Genomic DNA, 20,445 nt, shown 5'->3' on the forward strand with positions numbered 1-20,445 from the left:
ATGGGTATGGCATGAACTTTCATAATGTAAACCTTCAGAGAATAACCTGAACTCATACCAATACTCACTGAAACTTAAATGCATTTCCCACTATTTGTATTATAAAATAGGACACAAAGATGTATCTACCCACACATCATTACCAGAAAGCAATTACTTACAGCTCCCTCTTGATCAACATCAGCTCCCATCTGCAGCAAGTATTTCACACACTCCAAATGACCTTTTCTTGCTGCCCAAACCAATGGGGTGGTTCCATACTGCAAAAAGATTTATAACATCTTATCATATTGCTCTCCGTATTTGGCATCCCCTACTATGGAGTATTCATCATATACTTCATGGTTCTAGTTTTTCCAAAGATGTAATTCAATTTTGTGACTTTGCACAAGCATTTGAAAAACCAACTTAAAATTTTATTTGCATGTGATAGCTGTAAGAATTCTTTTTTAGGATAGGAAGGTTTCCAGTAACTTTGAAAAAAGAAATACGCTCCAAAGAAACAAATGCTCACACCTACTTCAGTGTACTATGGAAAAATCTCTTGCAAGTATAATGATTACTGTAGCACACTAATTCTAACCCTATGGGCAAAATATAACAGTGAGTGTTTTTCCAATCAAAAACTCATACACTTTTATTTCTATAATAAAACTTACTTCTAAAAGAAAAGTATCATGCATTAAAGAAATTCAACGTTATATTTTGATAACTTACTTTGTCAGAGCAGTTCACTTTAGCTCCATGTTGCAGTAAGAGATGTACTATATCTGAGTGGCCCCGTCCTGCTGCCCAAATAATGGGATAAACACTGTATTGCTTAGAATTAAAAAAAAAAAATAATTACAAAACCAAATTAATCATCATAATTTTCTATGAACAATGCTGGTCACAGTGCTCCCAGAGATGACAAACCCATAGAAGAGATACACAGAAATAAATCTAACTATGTATCAATGCTTGCTTAGAATATTGTCTAGATGACCTATAGGAAAATGTCTACTGTTTTGATTCTATTTTGGTTTAGAACCCCTTAAACAAGGTTTAAAAATTCACATGTTCATCTCAATATGCAAATTTGTAATGCAAGACAGGAATAAGAGACAACTAAGCAACATCCCTAAGTAATCAAGCCTGCAGAGTCATGTCATGCATGTAGAAGCTGAGTAGCAAACCAGATGAAATCTACAAGAAAAGTTGTCACTGGGGTTCTTCCATGATTGTTCACTATTGCTTCAAACACCAGAGAGCTGCCCATATGAAGAAATTGTTGATTCAAATTTTCAACATGCCTATGCTTTTATAGAAAATGCTTTTAAAATGAAATCTCAGTATCTTAGGGTTTTTTACTTCAATTCTTTCTCACAAACATTCAGATAACCTAGCCCATTTGGTAACTAGTATAAAACAACTGAGACAAATTACTGTTTCTAAATTGCACATATTGGCTACTCCATTAATTTCTACAGCTCCAGAAAAATTGCTACATAAGTAGCATTACATACAATACTTATCTTTCCTATTATTTCCCCTCCTGCTAATCTGAAAAGCTATCCACTCATCTGCTTTAATTGAAAAAATTAAAATTAATTTTAAAATATTACTGAAACAATATCTTTATAAATATAGTGATTACTTTTATATTGTAAAAAATTATATATGTTCAATCAAAATAATAAGGTGGCTGACTTAAAAAATTTAGGAGAAGGAGATGCTTGGGATGCTTGAGACTAAAACTTACCATTCCTGTGATGTTTGGGTTTGCTCCTTTCTCAAGCAGCATTCTGGCTACTTCAGTACGTCCTTTATATGATGCCCACATCAGTGCAGTCCATCCTCCCTGGCAAGTACAATTAAAAAAAGAAAAGAAGTAAAAACTAAAAAATACTCCTTAGAAACCTCATTTTATTTTGCTTTCGTCCTAAGACTCTTTTGTAAGTCAAAAACATAAGGGACTATTTATCCTATGTAAGCAGGGTTGTATAATAACCACACATATTAGAGTATTAATTTCCTGCTGTGTGCAAAAACTTGGGACCGTATCATGTCCAAAATGTTCCTGGATTTGCTGTAAACACTCAAATCAGACTTCAAGTTCCTACAAATCCAGCCACTGGATAAATAAACAAACAAAAAACCCCCCCCCAAACCAAAAGCAAAGCAAAACAAAGAACAAACAAACAAAAATCATTATTTTAAAACAAAAGACTGGAGTCCCAATCCACTAAAACATCCTTTTGATCAGTCTAACTGATATCAAGCCTCCATAAATAAACTACGTAATGATTTGCTTTTTCAGCAGAGAAGCAAGTCCTGTTCTCTTAAGGGAGAAATAAGAGCAACTGGTTCCAAACTCCAATGGTGCATTCATCTATTTGTAAACTACGCACAACATTTCCCTACCCTAAGGCATTTGATTGGTCAGGTACCCAAATTAATTTTAAAATAACAGTATGCCTCTGATAAATGCATGTACATTTCTTTATAACACACTTTTGGGGAGGTAAAAGATCCCTCTCAGACTGGCACAGGCCTAGAAACCTTGAGAGGCATCTAACCTAATCACGTAAGCAACTTCTGTAATTCTTTAGGTGGACTGGAATACAGTGCACACTTTCCACTATAAAAAAATTTGGCAAGATGAATAAAAACAAATTCCAGAATATTGAGAACATGGATTGCTATATAAATAATTACAGCTGTATAGAGAAAAAGTAAGTATCAACAAGTATCTTCTGGGAAAATATAACATTTATTTTACCAAAGTATTTTTTAAAAAGCCAACATTAAAAAACCAAACAAATAAACAACAACAAAAAAACACCGAACACCAAAAAGCCACCACAGCAAAACAAAACACCATAAAAATCAAGAACAAACCACGACTCCTCCCCCCTAAAAAGCATCCGCACAAAACGCATCCAAAAATCAAACTGTATTCTTCTGTTAGCTTTTTTCCAATGCAAAGAGGCAAAAAGCAGCCCTAGCTGCTAAAAGCTACCTTTATTAATATTAAAACAACTATTTTCCGGCTGTAAAAACAATGGTTAAATATATATTCTTTTCCATTTTAACAGCAGTGAGTACACCATTTAAGAATAAAGCATCTTTTATTTGTTTTACAGAACTGAAAATCTCCAACTCCCAAAATTACTTTCCTTACTAAAAGCTATTTTATTTTTACAGGACAACACATACCAAATCCCGATGCTCCAAATTGACATTATAATTAAGCAGCTCTGCTACAATAGCTGCATGCCCTTCTTTAGCTGCTGAAATAAGAGCAGTCCAGTTATCCTAGAAAAAGGGAAAAAAAAAAAATTGAGTGATGTGCAATATTTCAATACAATTACCTTGTTTTTCAAGTGTTTAACCCACAATAGGAAATGCACAATGCCTTAAAAAGGTTGTCCTTTAAAAGAAAAAAACACAACCAAAACAAGACCACATAGACTACCTGCTAGTTCTACATAAAAAAATACAAACCAACAGCTATTCCACATCTCCCCTCCAACTATCTTCCTTCCTTCCCCATAACCATCACTCTCCCACTCTCCCCTCTTCAATGCATTGTGGGTTAACTTCTTAAAAATTTTATGGCAGCAGCAACACCTACAAATGATTAGAAAATGAAGTGAAGACAACTGCTGGGTAGGGATGAGATGGCACAGAAAATGGGGATGGTCTGTCTCCACATACAGCGGGTGACAGCACTCAAGGGGCTAATACGCAGGGGAATCTGAACCATGGTTTTGGTCACTTCACATTTCCTCTTGAATTACACTTTTCTTCCATCAACTGGAATGAAAATATCAATATATGCAGGTGTTGACTACTGTTTTAAGTGCTATGCAGATATAAATTTAGTAACAGTTTATATGGTAAAAGCTCTTCCCGTAAGAACAGGAACTGTAACATTTACAGCAAATGTAATAAAATGCCTCTAAAAACAGAGACTTTTTTAAAAAAACTAAATGACAGGTTTCATACCATACTTTCCTGGATGTCTACACTGCTACACTTAAACAAAGTGCAAAAGTAAGAAAACCACAAGCACTACCCTTTTCTTGTTTATCACTTTTCATTAGAATATAAAGACCTTTCAAAACCGTTTAACAAGACCTCTGCCATATTCACCCTTTCTGGGCATCTTTCACCTGGAGTAAATCTCTTCTGCAAAGGCAGGAAACCCTTCCCTGCCACTGTTCTGAACTTCACCTGAAATAATCCTTTAGTCTAAGTTCTCCCTCAGTATTTACTGAAAAACACCAAACCCAAGCAAAATTATTAAATAAATAAATAATTTCCAACATATAAAAACATCAGTGAAACAAACAAAATAAACTTGGGCCTTGGCTTTGATGAGGTACTCCTCTATTCTGTTTACCTTTTTATGTTAACTACTGTTACGTTTTGTGTTAACTATTTTTATAGCTTCCTAGTAATTTCCCAGAAGAAACAGCTGCAGCATTCATCAGAGATCCTCAGACATATAAAACATCTTAAATACCCCTATTGTTATGAGAAATCAAATCAGAGGAATACAGAACCAAGTAATTTTGGACAAAATTTCACTTATATGGCATTACTTTACACCTTTTTTTTCCCCTCTCCTCAGCACTACCCTAATTTTCTTTTCTTTGCCTGCATCTTGAACTTTCTTCCTCTTCTACTTTTAGGTACCACCACATACAGCAGTAATACTTACTGCATCTTCCAAGTTGCAATTAGCTCCCATTCTGAGAAGCTCCTGGACAATTTCTAAATTGCCTTGCTCTGCAGCCAACATGAGTGGAGTCTGGCCATTCTGAAATCAAAATGATAGGAAAAGTGATACATTGGTAAGTGATGTAAATGATGCACATGCACCAGAAAAAAAATGCCAAAAAGTACAGAACAATGTCAAGTTTTGTCCATTTCCATAGTTTTTCATTTCCAATAAAAAGCAGTGAGAAGGGCTCACTTTCAAACCAGCCAATTTGCAATAGTAAAAACATAATATTAAACCCTATCCCAAAAGATAAAACAAAAAGCCAAACAGCCCTCCTATTTCAGGCATTAAAAAATGGCTAGCAAGTTACCATGTTAAATATCTTATTTCTGAGTGTTTTTCCCACTAAAGACATCTCTAAAACATCCTGTTACATCTTTATGTCTTGAAGTAACCCAGTCATAGTGGTTAGAAATGAATAAACTCAATCTAGCCTAAGAACCACAATGGCCATCAAAACGTGCACACTGCTTCAGAATATCAGTAAGATTTCTTGCACAAGTGTTGGAAAAAATGGTCAAGTTAGATACCACAATTTCATCTGACAGTATACCAAATAATGACTTCACTCCTGTCCTATGCAACACAGGGCAACAAACAGCCTCATCTCAGGGAAGACAAGAGAGAAAAGCTGGTTTATGGGCTACTAAGGATGTTTTAAAAGTAATTTACAACCTGTCACTCTTCCATGAGCCTATTTCTGAATCAACAAACTTCTGAGATACAACTGTTCTCCATGATGAAAACTAAAACTTGCTAAATTTGACAGTCAACCTGTTAATTTCAACAAGGTTAATAAAAAGATAATTTTTCCTGACCTCTCATGTCTTTTCTCTGTACTACATAGACAGTTCAAATTATCTGGCACAAATAATGCAAAAGCTACACATTAGTAGTTATATACCAGCCATTTCCCTGAAAAGAACAAAAATCAATGCAGAATCACAACACAGAAAGAGCACTAATCTTCATTTGGGGAATTCACATGCCAAGTGATTTGGGAAATCATGCCCAACCAATCTCACTGCTTTCTGTGAGGACATCATTGGCTCAGTGGATGAAGAGCTGAGATGCTGCTTATCCAGTCTCTAGCAAGGATTTAGACACTGCCCCCCAGCATCAACCAAACATTTAAACACTACCTCCCCACACCCCACACAAACTAATGAAGAACAGACTAAATAAACACTGTGCTGGACTGAAACTGCCTGAGCTGCTGGCATCACAGGGTTGTGCTCAGCAGCACTATGTGGAGCTGGGGGACAGTCACTGATGCAGTACCACAGGGATCAGTGCTGGGGTCTTGCTTAACCTTGTCATTAAGGACCTGGGCAATGGGACAGAGAACACCCTCAGTGTCTTTGCAGCTGATACCCAGCTGTGAGGTGTGGCTTGTGCACCAGATTCTTGTGCTGCCATCCAAGAGGAACTCTGAGAGGCCTGGGAAATGGGCAGGCAGGACCTGGTTGTACAGAGTGCAGGTGTCCAGGTTTAGGTATGGGGGGAGCTGCACAGGGTCTCTGTGAATAGAGGTTGGGACTGCTCTGTGCTGGGTACAGTCAGTTCTAGCTGGCTTCAACCCAGACACCACAGACACAAGATGAGACAATCTCCAGACGTCCTGTCCAAAGAAGTGCTTTAGCAATACATACAAAAATCCCTATTTTAGCATGAGCATTGTCGTTATTTTCTACAGAACAATTACTATTGTTATCACTGCAATCATCTTCCATGGACAGAAAACAAAAAAGTTTTACCACAAACGAAAAAAAGTATGTTTGGGCAAGACAATGTTGTGGATGAGAAAATGATGCCCTCCTGTAAGAAGTGCCATATAGCTGTAGACCATATCTGGTATTCTTAGGCAGATGTAAAATTTTTCTATAGATGTACTGAAAATACCCTTTCCTTTTTGCTAGGAGATTCTCAAATATACATTCAATGTCTTAGCAAACAATAAAGATTTCACCAGCCTGTGACATCCAAATCAGTTCCCAAAAAATGCCCAAGAACCTAGACACTCCACAGCAACTAAATGCTCATACTTCCCATAAGCACAACAAGTACTGTACATCTGTACATCAAAGCTAAGTCTAAGTATCTTTGTAGGGAACTCAGAATATTTTACAGATTAGCTCTCAGTCTGTGAGAGAAGAGAGATTCAGAATTGAAGATGCAGCAGGTACTTCAGTATCAACAACAGAGGAGCAGGAAGAAAGGCACATCCAAAGAAACTGGAGGCTGTTAGGATCCAAGTGCATCATGCAAGGCAAGCATCTGCCATTAACTGTTGAGTAATCAATGTATCTGGTATGAGAGAAGAACATGAACAGGGAAAGGACTTGGAGGGAAAAGGCAGAGAGACTGAGACTTGTTCCACCTAACTGAAACTGTTGGTGCTTATCCAACAAAACTATCCACATAAAAACTGGCTGGACATCCTAGTTCCTCTGGCAGCTGAGCACAGTCAAGATATAAAGGCTTGGTAACAACGTGGGTGATCCTCACAATGGACCAGTGACTGCAGCCTGGGAGGTCCTGGCACTAGCAAACCTTGGCTTGACAGCAATTTTTTTTAACCTACTCTGCTAGCACTCAAGTTTTGTTATTTTGCTTTTATCCAAAAATAAAAAATGCCTTGGCAGGTCCAAAACTGGAGAGAGAATTGCACTGAATGCCACTGAATTCCAATGAAGAGTTAGCACTTTAACAAAACTCCTGTCATTGATATGTATGAACAGCTCCTCCATCCTTATGAGTTTAAAAGTGATGCAAACCATAAACATATCCACAAATTACTTTCTCCACTGCAACATATGAGAAGACAGAAAAAATTAGGTACCAGGAATATGATCTCTGTAAAAAACAGAGTTACTGAAATGCCAGTACACACCACAAAAAGCATTCTCAGCAAGTTTACAGACTGCCCCAAGCTATGGAGAGCAGCTGAAATGTCAAAGGGCAGGGATGCTTCTCAGAGGAAATTCAACAGGCTGGAGAAAAGGACTGACAATCCCCTGCAACTCAAAGGCAATCACAGAGACTGGGACAGACCAACACCAGTGCTGGCTAGGGGCTGCCTGCCTGGGGAGCCATGCTGCAGAATGGGCATGGAGTCCTGATGGACATGAGGGCCACGAGCCAGCAGTGTTCCCCTGCAGCAATGAAGAAAAATCAATATTGGGCTAGCACTCTACTCAGCACTGGTGAGGCTTAATTCAAAAATCAAATGCCCCATTTGGGGGTTCACTTTAGAGAGACTCCCAGCAGCAGAGATAGGGACAAACTGCAGAATCCAAAAATAGCATCACTCAGATGCTTATGAGACTGGAGTGTAAGACAAGCAAGCAGAAACACAGACTGCATTTGTTCAGTCTGGAAAACAGAAGACAAAAGGGGCATCAACATTAGTTTTGCACTACCTAGATGGAAGGGGAATCTTAGAGGACAAAGGCACATTCTTCTCAGAGACACACAAGAAAACAAGAAGCAACAGCTGTAAGATGCTGCAAAGCATACTCTAATAAAACATAAGGAAAATGCTTTTAAGACAAAGAGTGGTTAAGCATTGGAGCATTGCCCAGAGTGGCTGCAGTTTCCCCATCCTTTTGAGGACTTCCAAATTTTGCTTGCCAAAACCCTAAGCAAACTGATGTTATAAGTTAGTCCTGCAATTAGGATGAGACTGAATCAAATGACCTCCAGAGGTTCATTCTGTCCTCAATTTTTCCATTAATCTGACTCTCTGAATAAGCTACATAAATTGACAAGGTTCCACCTAAGAAAGAAATCAGAACTAAAAATTTATAAGAGCTGCACATCCAGATGAAAGAAAAGTCCAGATGCTTACAAGCCAGAAAATCAAGTGCAGAACTTCAGTCAGATCATCTGAATTTATATGGAAAATACACAGAAGACTTAACAGTGCATCAAGATAACCTGAATTTTAAATATTGCACAGAACAATGCAAACAGTCACTGGCAACAGACACATGAATGAAACCCCCCAAGAAACTCTCAGGAATCTGTAGTGCAGTATAAGCACATTCACTTAAATTGCTGATGGTGATACATTCAAATCAGACTAAATCAGATAACAAAGCAGAAGCTAACAGCTCTTCTGCTATCCCAGTATTATGAATAATCCACATTTAAACTCCCTACTGTCTATCAAGACTTCCTGTGTAATCCTGGTAATTTAAACCTCCTGGTTACATCTACACTTATTTTTTGATACATATATTTTCATCCAGAAGAGTATCTGCTCAAAATAAACTGCAATATGTGCTCCTATTTGGATTGTATACAAAGTTTCTGTTCCCCAGAAATCAGGACATGTGGAAAGAGTTGTTATTATCCTAAATTTCATTCCAAAATGGACAGAGCAAGAATGCACATGCAGCTGGATCTGTGACCTAGGAAACAGTTCCCAGCTGCAGAAATACAGGTATTATCTCAATTCACAAAGTAAGGATGGAGTTGCATTTTCTGATTTAGGACACCCTGGGGAGGGCAGGGGGAGAGAGGAGAAAAAAAATTCCTGAGTGAGGTACTGACAGACACTGAACACAGTGTGCCCAGTCTGTGCAAAGGTAACCAATCACTTGAAAATAAAACTGAAAACCGAAATCTGCGTATTAAAGATCCAGTGTGACCTCTTTAATTATTAATTCTGTAACTAACAAACTGCAAAAAATCTACTTATAAACTTTTCAAACTTCTCCAAAATCATCTTACCTCATTTCTCTCATCTACATCTCGGCATTTCTCAAGAAGTGCTTTCAGAGCAGGAAGATTTCCTTCTTCTATGTAGGTCAATAGACTCTGACTCATCAGACTTGCCATTTTTGCACAATATTTAAAATGCTTCTGTAACCAAGCTTATCTGCATTTTGGGAAAGAAAAACAAAAAAACACAAACCATGAATAAAGGCTATAAGAGTTAACTGTGACATTACAAAGCATGAGCTGTATCTGACAGCAAGCTAATGGTGGAGTATGAATCATTCTCCTCAAGAAGCTGCTGAGGAGACATGCATTGAAATGCACTACAGTTCAAGGAAAAGTCAATTGCCTAATCTTTCTTGTTCTTAGAAAGTTACATAAATTATTCTAATTTCTATGTATTGTCTAAATATGTATTTTAAATTGAATGCACAGTAGCTTTTCATTTGTATATATTCTTGACCATATATAGCATTTTAGGGACACCTGCTTATGTTACAAACATTATATATGCTAGTTGTTTATATAATATAGCCTTTCTGTACATAAGCAAAACATAGAGCCTACTCAGCATTATCAAATGCAGCAATAATACCTAAATTACAGCCATAATACCTGAACTGCAGCCATGCAGAACTCTGAAAACCACCATTTATTGAATCATTTATCATCAACTTTACCCAGACATGTCTGCATGTGATGGCACATTGTTACCCTGCCAGTCAAACTTGACATAGCTTCTATTGACTCATTCTATATTCTTGACCTGTAATATGTACAAAAGGAAAGGTTTTTCTTTGTTATGGCAGAGCATTAAGAACTATTTAAGACTTTCTAAAAACCTGAGGGCTATTAAGTTGAGAGAACCAGTAGTATTACTGCACCAAATCTCTATACATACAGCTCCAGAAGCTGAATTATGCATTGTACCTAAGTTAAATTTCAGAGGATGCAGAACAAGTTGGGAGGCTAAACACGAGATGCCACCCACCCCCACTTTCCTCAGCACCAGTGGATGTCATGACTGCCCCCCCAGCTTTCCCTTGTGCAACAGAGGAAAAACTCTAGCTCAGTCTCAGCTAAAGCCTGCTGGCTAGGCTGTTCTCTGTCAGACAGAAGCAAAAAAAAACCAGCAGCTTTCCCAGGTAAATGTTCTAACCTTTATTTTCACATAAAAGCAGCTGGTTAATTTTTCTGCACTGGTTTATTTTTCTTCAGCTAAGAGGTAGAGCGCAAGCCAACATGAGACAAGAGGAAGCCAGCAGGAACTTCATTACACTTAGAGCAGAGCAGTTAGTTTTGATTTAAAGATTTTAATCAAACAGTCTAACTCTGCTTTGAATTGCTTACATAGACTGTAACAGCATCACACCATCCTTTCTACTTTAGTGAGTGTATAGAAACACTGCTGTCAAGATACATTAGAGACAACCTGAGTTCACCCATAGCACCACAGCCATCAGATGACCCATATATAGAAATTCCTTGAATCATAAAACTGCAGCAAAGAAGCCAACATGCCCAGTTCAGCTGAGATGACAGCAGCTTTGTGTACATGAATGTCTGGTGACACAAGACACTAAGTACATTTTTACTATGGAAGCAGAAGAACATGAGAGGGAGAGGAAAAAGGAGGGATGGTGACTCCCACTATAAAATTTCAGCTTAAAAATCCAGGTTGCAGTTTAAGGGACAAATTCCAAAGATGATTTAGACATCTGAACTCCATACTCCACATGTCCACATACCTAGTAAAAATAAATTCATGAAATCAGATCACTCAGATATTATTTAAAACTCAAAACCTAGAATCAGTTCAAAGAAACTATCTTAATTTGACATACAAAGCCCAGCAACAGTTCTACCAGGCAGTGCACAAATAGCCAGTTTCTCCCAGAAGAAAGTTATAAATAAACAAAGAACAAAAAAATTGTCATGTTTACTGTACAGCTGAAGTACCTCTATGCAATGGGGGGTGAACAGTATGACAGTGGTAGCATATAATTGACTTTACTTTTTTCAGTAGAAGAAAGAGCTAATTGAGAGGTTGCAAACTTAAAAAAAAAACAACAAAAAAACAAGGAAAACAAACAGAGTAAACCACAACAAAAATTAAAGGTTGAAAAGAAACAGTGACTGTAGTGGCTCAGTGCCCATATACAGGCTCCTGGGCCATTTCAGCATACAAAAATAGCAGAAAAGTCAGCATCTTGCTTGGCATCCAGCTGCCAGCCCAGAAGAGTTGGCCTCCCTTACAGCCTGCATCAGGATCTTACAGCCCTATGCAAGCATCTCAGCTATTCTTGGGCACCTCAAATGGCATTAGATATATTCACATGCAGGCATCTGAATTCCCCCCACCGATTTTTACACATTTTGACAGCAATTATGAAACCTGACTTACTATGAGCTCCACTGACACCACTGTGCAGTGATCTCCCTCCCTGTGCAGTGTCTCAGCTTCTCCTCTCCTGCAGCTGTACCTTAAATTCTGACTACTTTCCATACTAAGCTGAAAACTGCATGTAAAAAAAATCATCAAAATATGACCACAGTGTTTCACCAAGTGAATCATACTCTATAGCTGCTATCAAAATTTCTCCAATTAATTCTCAGCTCACGTGAAAAGCAAAACCATATTCAGCATTGCTTCCTCCTCAAAGTAAGATTCTTCCCTTGATGTTCCCTACTGTCATATTTCAAAAAGGCAAAGGCAGCCCTGCCACACAGTAGATAAGTATCCTGCTCCAGAAATCATCAGTTGAGCTCCTAGTTATCTTGACAGTGCAGCTTCTGCCTTCATGTAGATCTGAATCCTCAGAGGCAACTTAAACCTTTGACTAACAGCAAAATACCTGAACCTAAAGTACACATCTAGAGCTGCATTTTAAAATTCCATGCGAATATTATTTTTTTAATTACATAAGCTTTGTAGGTATGAACCATCTTCCAAGTATATTAATATTCTTTGTCACCTAGGCTTGTCACATAATATCCCCTGGTTAGAATTAGTAAGTCTATTTTATAAAAATCAAGAACAACAACAAAAAATTATACTTATGAATTTTATACCCTTATGCTTTCATTTGCCATTTTTCATGCAAGCTTCTTAGAGAATACAAAAGATTAACATCATGGAGGGCTTCAGGAAAGCATTGTTTACGAAGTCAGTAACAGCAATTGCCATTTAAAATGCAAACCCGAATTCACCAGGTTAATCTGTATGTTAGTATTCTTCTCATCCTTCAATAAACAGAGCAAACTAAAAGGAAGAAAAAGAAAAAAAAAAAAAAAGGCAAAAACCCCTTAACAAACAAAATAAGAACACCAAACCAAACCTGCCAACTTGCTGTCAAATACACACAAAAAAGGTTGATGTTCAGATTTTTGGAAGCTTTATTTCTGTCTTTCCTTCCCAAGAACAATAAACATACCTGAAGTAGGCTGGAGTTCATTCACAATATCCTAGCAGCAAGTCAATATAAATTAAGGACAGAGTTCACTTTTGTCTTTAAGCAGTTTTATGTTACTATGTTAATGATAATTAAGTGCTGTACTCCAACTCCAGATGGATGCCAGACATTAAGATGGAATTTCTTCCAATGCTTAAAATTTCATTTATCATAAATGCTTTAAACTAAGACTCTGAAGTACAGTCTCTAGATAAATGACCCTATTCTGTCACCTCCAATGAAAAAGATCCTGAAATATATACTCAGACACTTTCAAAACAAACAACAATGAACAAAAAAATAAATAGCCTATACTTTACCAAAATAAAGGATAAGAACACAATCCCTGCCAAATTTCATAAGCCTAGTGCAAAACCTGTACCATTTAAGAGATTTCATTATATATATAGTTCTCAAGTGCTCAATTAACAGTTTTTGCTCTGTTCAACACAGCAGAACTATTTTCACAATCTATATCAAAACTTTCAATTAAAAAAAAGGAACTCATTTGAAAATTTATTCCTTTTCCAATAAAAATTAATGTGCTTTTTTTCCCCTTCCACCAACGCAAGCCAATTTCCAGTCCAAAAATCAGCTCTTTATTCACAATTCAAGCCTGGAAATCTCACAGTGCCCTCAGGCAGCAAATTCTGGTACGTTATAAGACTAAAAACACACCAAGAACTATGAAAAGATGTATTAAAAACACAAATGCCCAGGTGAAGGTAATATTTGCACAAGGATAAACCTGTTTGTTTTTAAGTCTCTCACATCCTGAGCTGAAGCAGATGTTATCACTGTTTTGGAAAGACTGCAAAAATTTGCTGACATACAGAAATTTAATTGCTATTAGTGGGACAAATATTTACTGCAGAGGTCCTGATAATTCAGATCTGCAGATATTTAATGTACTCTCAAATCCCTGTATTAGTTTCCAAGTACAGAAAAAAAAGTCATTACCTATTATATCACTATCATTTTCACAGCTCTCCTGTATATTTTTTTTATTGTGTGAGCTGTGATCATTTATGAATAAATACAAGAACTGGTCAACACACACTAGTTATTCAGAGGACTGTCTTTTCTTGTTTTTGATTAGTAAAGATCCTAGCGACTTACAAGAAATTCACACTTTTCACCTTACAATGAAAAAAAAGTTTCCTTCTTTTTAAGGTTTCCTTCTGTTTACAGAATCACAGAATGTTTAGCTTGGAAGAGACCTCCAAGGTCATCCAGTCCAACCTGTGGCCAACACCATAACCTAACTACTAAACCATGTCCCTAACGACCAGGCCCAAACACCTTTAAACACCTCCAGGGATGGCAACTCCATCACTGCCCTGGTCAGGCCATTCAACCTCTGTCAGGCCTGACAACCCTCTCAGTGAAAAATGTTTCCTAACATCCAGCCTAAACCTCCCCTGGCACAGCTTCCATCCATTCCTTCTGGCCCTACCACAGTTCACTAAGGAGAAAAGGCTTTTTCCCTCCTCGCTCCAACCTCCCTTGAGGTAGCTGAAGAGAGCCATGAGGTCTCCCCTCAGCCTCCTCTTCTCCAGACCAAACCACCCCAGCTCCCTCACCTGCTCCTCACAGGACTTGTGCTCCAAGCCCCTAATGAGCTTCACTGCCCTTCCCTGGACACCCTCCAGCATTTCTGTGTCCCTCCTATAGTGAGGTGCCCCGAACTGAACACAGTGCTCAAGATGCAGCCTCACCAGAGCTGAGTACAGAGGGATGATCACCTCCCTGTTCCTGCTGGCCACTGAGTTCCTTATACAGGCCAGGATGCCATTGGCCTTCTTGGCCACCTGCACACACTGCTGGCTCATATTAAGCTGACTGTCAACCAATAGCCCCAGGTCCCTTACCAGTTTGGTGTCATCTGCAAATTTACTGAGGGTACACTCAATCCCCTCATCCAAATCATTAATGAAGATGTTAAAGAGGTCCCAGCACTGAACCCTGGGGGACACCACTTGTGACCAGTCACCAGCCAGATTTAGGTCTATTCACTACCACTCTTTCAGCCCGGCCATCCAGCCAATTTTTTATCCAATGCAGGGTGTATTTATCCAAGACAAGTGCCATAGGTTTCTGAAGAAGAATGCTGTGAGAGAGTGTCAAAAGCTTTAGTAAAGTCCAGATAGACAATGTCCACAACTCTTCCCTCATCCACTAGGCGAGTCATCTGGTTGTAGAAGATCAGTTTAGTCAGACAGGACCTACCTTTCATAAACCCATGCTGACTGGGCCTGATCACCTGGTTGTCTTGTATGTACCATGTGATAGTACTCAAGATGTCCTGCTCCATACCCTTTCCTGGCACAGAGGTCAAACTGACAGGTCTATAGTTCCCCGGATCATCCTTTCAGCCCTTCTCGTAATTGGGTGTTACATTTGCCAGTTTACAATCAACTGGGACCTCTCGGTTCACCAGGACTGTTGATAAATAATGGAGAGTGGCTTGGCGAGCACTTTTGCCAGTTCCTTTAGTACCTTTGGCTGGATCCCATCTGTGCACAGACCTGTGCACATCCATGCAGCACAACAGGGCACTGATCATTTCCTCACAGACTATGGGGGCTTCATTCTGCTCCCCATCTTGGCCATCCAATTCAGGGAGCTGTACCCTCAGGGAGCAATTGGCATTGACTAAGACTGAGGCAAAATGAGCACTCAGTTCAGACTTTTCCTTGTCCACAGTCACAAATTTCCCTCCCACACTAAGTAGAGGGGGGAGATTCTCCCTAGCTCTTCTTTTACTATTTACATATTTATAAAAACTCTATTATCTGTAATGATACTGGCCAGATTTAATTCAAGCTGAGCTATTTCCAGATACAAAAGCTAACTTCCCATCATGCAGTACTGTGACAGATCTTTCATTTAATCATAAAAGGCAATAATTACAGTGCTGCTGAAATCTGGGCATGTACAAATTGGATAAGGAAACATGCAGTATTTTGCCCTTAAGAACTGTAAATGTCATCCTTGCAAATCAGCATTTGAAGAAACATGGAACACAGATGAAATGTACATAAAGCACTACCCATTCTTTACAACACTTTACTGTAAATGGACATAACTTGCTAAATGGACATAACTTCATAAACATAAAGAGATCACAAGTCAGGCATCATATGAAGAAGTAAATATTTTTAACTATTGCTTCTACAAGGAATGGGTTAACCAGGATTCTGTTTAAAGAACAAATTTTCAAAACTGTTGAAATGAGTCTCTAAAATATTTATTTCTGGTATTCAGAGGCAGAAAGAAATAACAAATCTAAGTTTCCACAAGTAGTCTACACCCACACCTTTTCTCCAGTGCCTGAAGTTCCAGTATGATTAATGACCTTGTGTTGATTTTCAGCTTTTCCTTTTTTATCTGGAAACATCTATTCTACTTCTCTTAGACATACTCCTATTATCTAGACAAGAAACATTTTAACAGCTTATCTTATTTTTTTTGTTACTTTATATCAAAGAAAAAATCATGTAAGTAGAAAATATTAAAAGACACAAAAAGATAAGTAGAAATGCAAACATTCTTATTTGGAAATCCATAATCAGTAGAACAAAAGGAAGCTTGCACAAAAGGAGGTCTCTATGGTAACAACTATTACTATAGTATATGGTAAGAAATACAGGGAACTGGAGATACCCAAGTTGTCCTTTTCTACCTCAGATACTCAAGGCAATGGCCATCTCCAAACATTGTAGTGATGGATTTCTTTATTATTTTTTTAACAAAGCAATCAAGACTGTGGATTACATCCAATAGCCTGGAAAGATACAAACAGGCATTTAAACAAGAAGTCACCATTATGATCTGACAGCATCAGGAATGCCTATGTTCTATCTTGGTTAAAAAGCTCAGTCAAGATCAGAAAAGGTTTATGAAGTATCTGATAATGGGATTCAAACCTTACCAGAGAAACAAGTCCATTTTAAAGGCAGAATTTAAATATAACCAATAAACAGTAAGATGTTGCTAAGAACATCTGAATTCTAACAGAAAATTCCTCTAAAAAAATCAAAATGCTTAGTCCCACAAAACACTATTTCAGGTTTTAAATACTAGAAGAAAGTAAACAGAAACTATTACCAATATTAAGTTTTTTAAAAATTTATACCAACCAACCCAAATTAATTCTGTCAAAGCATATATAAAACACACACAAGTGCAGGAAGAATGTATACATCACCTTAAATCATCTCATAAAGCCAACACACTTCTCTGTATCATAAAATCAAGAGTTTGTTAGTCACAGACTAACAAGACAAGTCTCAGACAAGCTCTATGACAAAAATCTATTGAGGTATTTTTAACCCATGGAAAAAATCAGCTGTGCAACACAAAACTTCTGTTAAGAGTATTTTTAAATTAATATGGCTACAGTTTATAGGCTCTGGTGTCACACAGGATTCCAAGTAGATTTTAATTTCTTAATAACCAAGTTAAATTTAAATAACCACCATTGCAGAAGTAAGAAAAAATGCCTATGTAATAGACAAATATATGGATTTTCCTACATATTCTGGTCTGTTAAATAACCTTTTTTTAATGATTCCATTTCTTTACTATTTGGCAAAACAGAGGGCAGGTAATAAGTCCCATGATTCAAACACTTTTCCAGCAAAATGCATTTTACTATATCATCTCCCATCAAACCTGAGTCAAAAATTATGAGAAGTCACTTTCCCCAACCAGTTATTAAGCATACATCAGAACTGATAAATCCCTACCCCCTAGAGATTTTGCTACTCAACTTCTCCAATGTCCAGTGTAAGGACCAGAAGCAATGGGCACAATCCGAAATACAGAATTGCCATCTGAACATCAGGAGCATTTCATTACCGTGAGCATTCACCCAGCGCTGGCACAGGCTGCGCCAGGAGGCTGTGGAGTCTCCGTTCTTGGGGATAAAACAAAAGCGGTCTGGACACGGCCCCGGGCTGGGGGTGGCCCTGCTTGAGCAAGGGGTTTGGGCCAGAGGAGGGGCGGAGGTCCCTCCTAACCTCAACCCTTCCGTGAGCCTTTACCTTGGAAATCAGACGTCGGACTCTAGAGACACGTCGAGCTCATACCCACCTTTCCGAGTTAACAAAAGGAGAGAAAGATTCTACAAGAGGCTCCCGCTCCCCCAGCCCCGGGCGGAGCTGCTCCCCGGCCGTGCCGGCGGCACTCCGCGGGCCGCTTCCTCCCCGCTGCGCTGTCCCCCCTACGATGCCCCCGGCACCAGGGCGGAGGGCCCAGTCCGCCCCCGGCACACAGCGCTGCCAGAGCCCCAGGGGCTGGCCGGGGCGGAACGCCACAGGCGCCGCCGCTGCTCCCGGTTCCCCGCCCTCCGGCCCGGTCCGAGAGCAGGGCCCACTCTTCACCTCCCTCCCCGAGTCCCCTGTGGCTCGGCCGCGCCGAGGGGGTGACGGGCGCGGCGGAGAGGAGGAGTCCCGCAGCGCTCTTTGTTTGTCAGCCCAGCGCACCCCCTCCCTCGTGCCCTTCCCCTGTCCTTCCGCGCCCGGCCTGCGCTGCCCCCGCTTTCCACCTTCCTCTCGCCACTCACCCCACAGCCGGGGGGACTCGGTCCCAGCGGGCGGCTCCCCAGGTCCAACTGGAGACTCGACAGAGAGGCGGCAGCCCCGAGCGCTCCTCACTCACTGCCCCTCAGCGGCAGCGGCACCCGCCATCTTCCCCCCTCTGCCCGCCCCCCGCCGTGGTCACGTGGGCGGGGGGCGGCACCGTCCGCAGCTGGGGAGCAGCGGCTGCTGTGCCGTGGGGACCCACGGGTGTCAGGGACCGCTCCTTGAGCCGCCCGCAGGGCTGGCGTGCTAATTACCCTGTGTAAGCAGCTCATAACGGAGACCCAGGGAAAGCCTGGCCGGGAGCCCCGGCAGCAGGGAGTCACGCCGCTCCGCCAGGGGTACGGGTTGGAGGGGACTCTGAGTGAGGGAGAAGGGCCCGGGTCTGAGCCCCTCAGGGCGGGAAGCCCCGAGAAGCGGCACCGCTGCCCAGAGCGCCTGCCTGGGGCACAGCGGCCGCTTCAGCATTCAGCGCGGGCCGCTTCCGACAGAAAAGAGGGGAGGGGGGAAAGAGGTTTTCTAAGTTACCGTCGGACACGTGAGGCAACCGGAATGCGGTTTTCAACATGACGGTGAGGACTGGTGCTGGGAAACATGGAGAGGAAAAAAAAAAATAAAAATCACCTCACCATCCCACAAAACCAGATGTTCTCCAGCTTCTCCCAGACCTTCCCCGCGGCAGCTTCGCGGTTCCGTGGAAGATTCACCTGCGGGCTCCCCAGGGCGGTTCCGGGGTGTTGGTGACGAGGCTAATGCCAGCTCTGCGGGCGGTACTTGTGTGGTGATAGAATCCATCCAGTGACTGCAGGAGGTCACTTTCACCTTCAGCACTGCCCAGTTCTGTGACAATGGATGCTGCCTTGTTTGATTCATTTGGACGACCAGATGATGTACAATGTCAACAGTAACCTAAATTGAACCGGGGTTTTAATAAACAATTGCAACAAGCAAGCAAGGGAAAGGAGTACAGCCCCATATTCCCATATTCTCCATATTACTTCTGAGGTTACTGCTTCCACAGGTCAAAGGATGTATTTAAAGCTTTCACTGAGTTGTGATCTTCCATCTGTCCGAAAAGCCATTGCTGTTGGCTTCTTAAAGAAACATCTGACAGTGCTTCCTGTATATCCCAAATACATATAACCAGAAGGTGCTGCCATCTGACAAAAGCATTAATATGAGAAGAGGCTGTTATGGGGCAGAGTGCATGGGCTGCCTGTTTCTCTTTGTGTAACAACCCAAACGGCAAAGTAGGCAATACAGGCTGAACCAGGAGGATTGAACACGAAGAGGAGCACATTTCAAACAACAGGAAAGCTGGCATGGCATGAAATAAGCTATTCATTATCAATCAGTTATTTAGGAAACAGAAGTGTTTTGGGGTTTATCTTGTGCTTGGTTTGTATTTATGTTTTTATTACAACAGCAGAATAACTAAAATAAAGGTATGGAGAGTTCTTTTAATGTCATAATTTTAGTTTGGAAAGAAAATTAGTAACCTACACTGAGAAACAACTCTTGCTCTTCTATATGGCCATCCTAGGAAGATCTGAAGGATGCACTAGCAAACTTTGCAGAGGGTACAGGCCTCCAACACCATGAGAAGCAGACTGAAGACATCTTCCTATTACAACTACTTCTGTATTCTATACCAAAGCATCCTCCATGTTATCAGGAAATTACTCAGATGGAATTAAGTTAATTATAGGCACAGGAAAATATCTGCTGGCTCCAGGATGTTTTTAATCAGGGCTCTTTCTGTTCAATACCTTAAAAAAGCAAAGTTAGAGACTTCCATTGTAAGAATAATCAGATTTACCAACAAGTGTTAGCATACTGAAGTAGAAGCAGAAAGCTGTTTTAACTTAATCTATTGACATGAGTTTCTCACCATATGCAGCAATAAATATTT

The 20,445-nt window shown here is 40.0% G+C and overlaps 1 protein-coding gene across 8 annotated transcripts in view; it reads right to left on the reverse strand.

The window, feature by feature from the left end:
* Window positions 1–18,677, reverse strand: part of KIDINS220 (kinase D interacting substrate 220) — a 70,758-nt gene extending 52,081 nt beyond the window's left edge. The window contains exons 1-8 of one of the 8 annotated variants that reach the window (XM_071741856.1): window positions 18,518–18,650; window positions 10,112–10,262; window positions 9,509–9,656; window positions 4,709–4,807; window positions 3,199–3,297; window positions 1,742–1,840; window positions 718–819; window positions 162–260 (exon numbers count right to left, since the gene is read on the reverse strand). In XM_071741856.1, coding sequence (XP_071597957.1) covers window positions 162–260; window positions 718–819; window positions 1,742–1,840; window positions 3,199–3,297; window positions 4,709–4,807; window positions 9,509–9,616 — 606 coding nt within the window. In that variant the 5' untranslated portion in view covers window positions 9,617–9,656; window positions 10,112–10,262; window positions 18,518–18,650. Of the gene's footprint in view, window positions 1–161; window positions 261–717; window positions 820–1,741; window positions 1,841–3,198; window positions 3,298–4,708; window positions 4,808–9,508; window positions 9,657–10,111; window positions 10,263–18,045; window positions 18,296–18,517 lie in introns of those variants that run through there. The other 7 variants (XM_071741855.1, XM_071741858.1, XM_071741852.1 and 4 more) reach the window with 7 other exon arrangements.
* Window positions 18,678–20,445: the final 1,768 nt, after the last annotated feature.

This window comes from Heliangelus exortis, chromosome 3 (assembly GCF_036169615.1).
Source record: "Heliangelus exortis chromosome 3, bHelExo1.hap1, whole genome shotgun sequence".
Classification (NCBI taxonomy): domain Eukaryota; kingdom Metazoa; phylum Chordata; class Aves; order Apodiformes; family Trochilidae; genus Heliangelus; species Heliangelus exortis.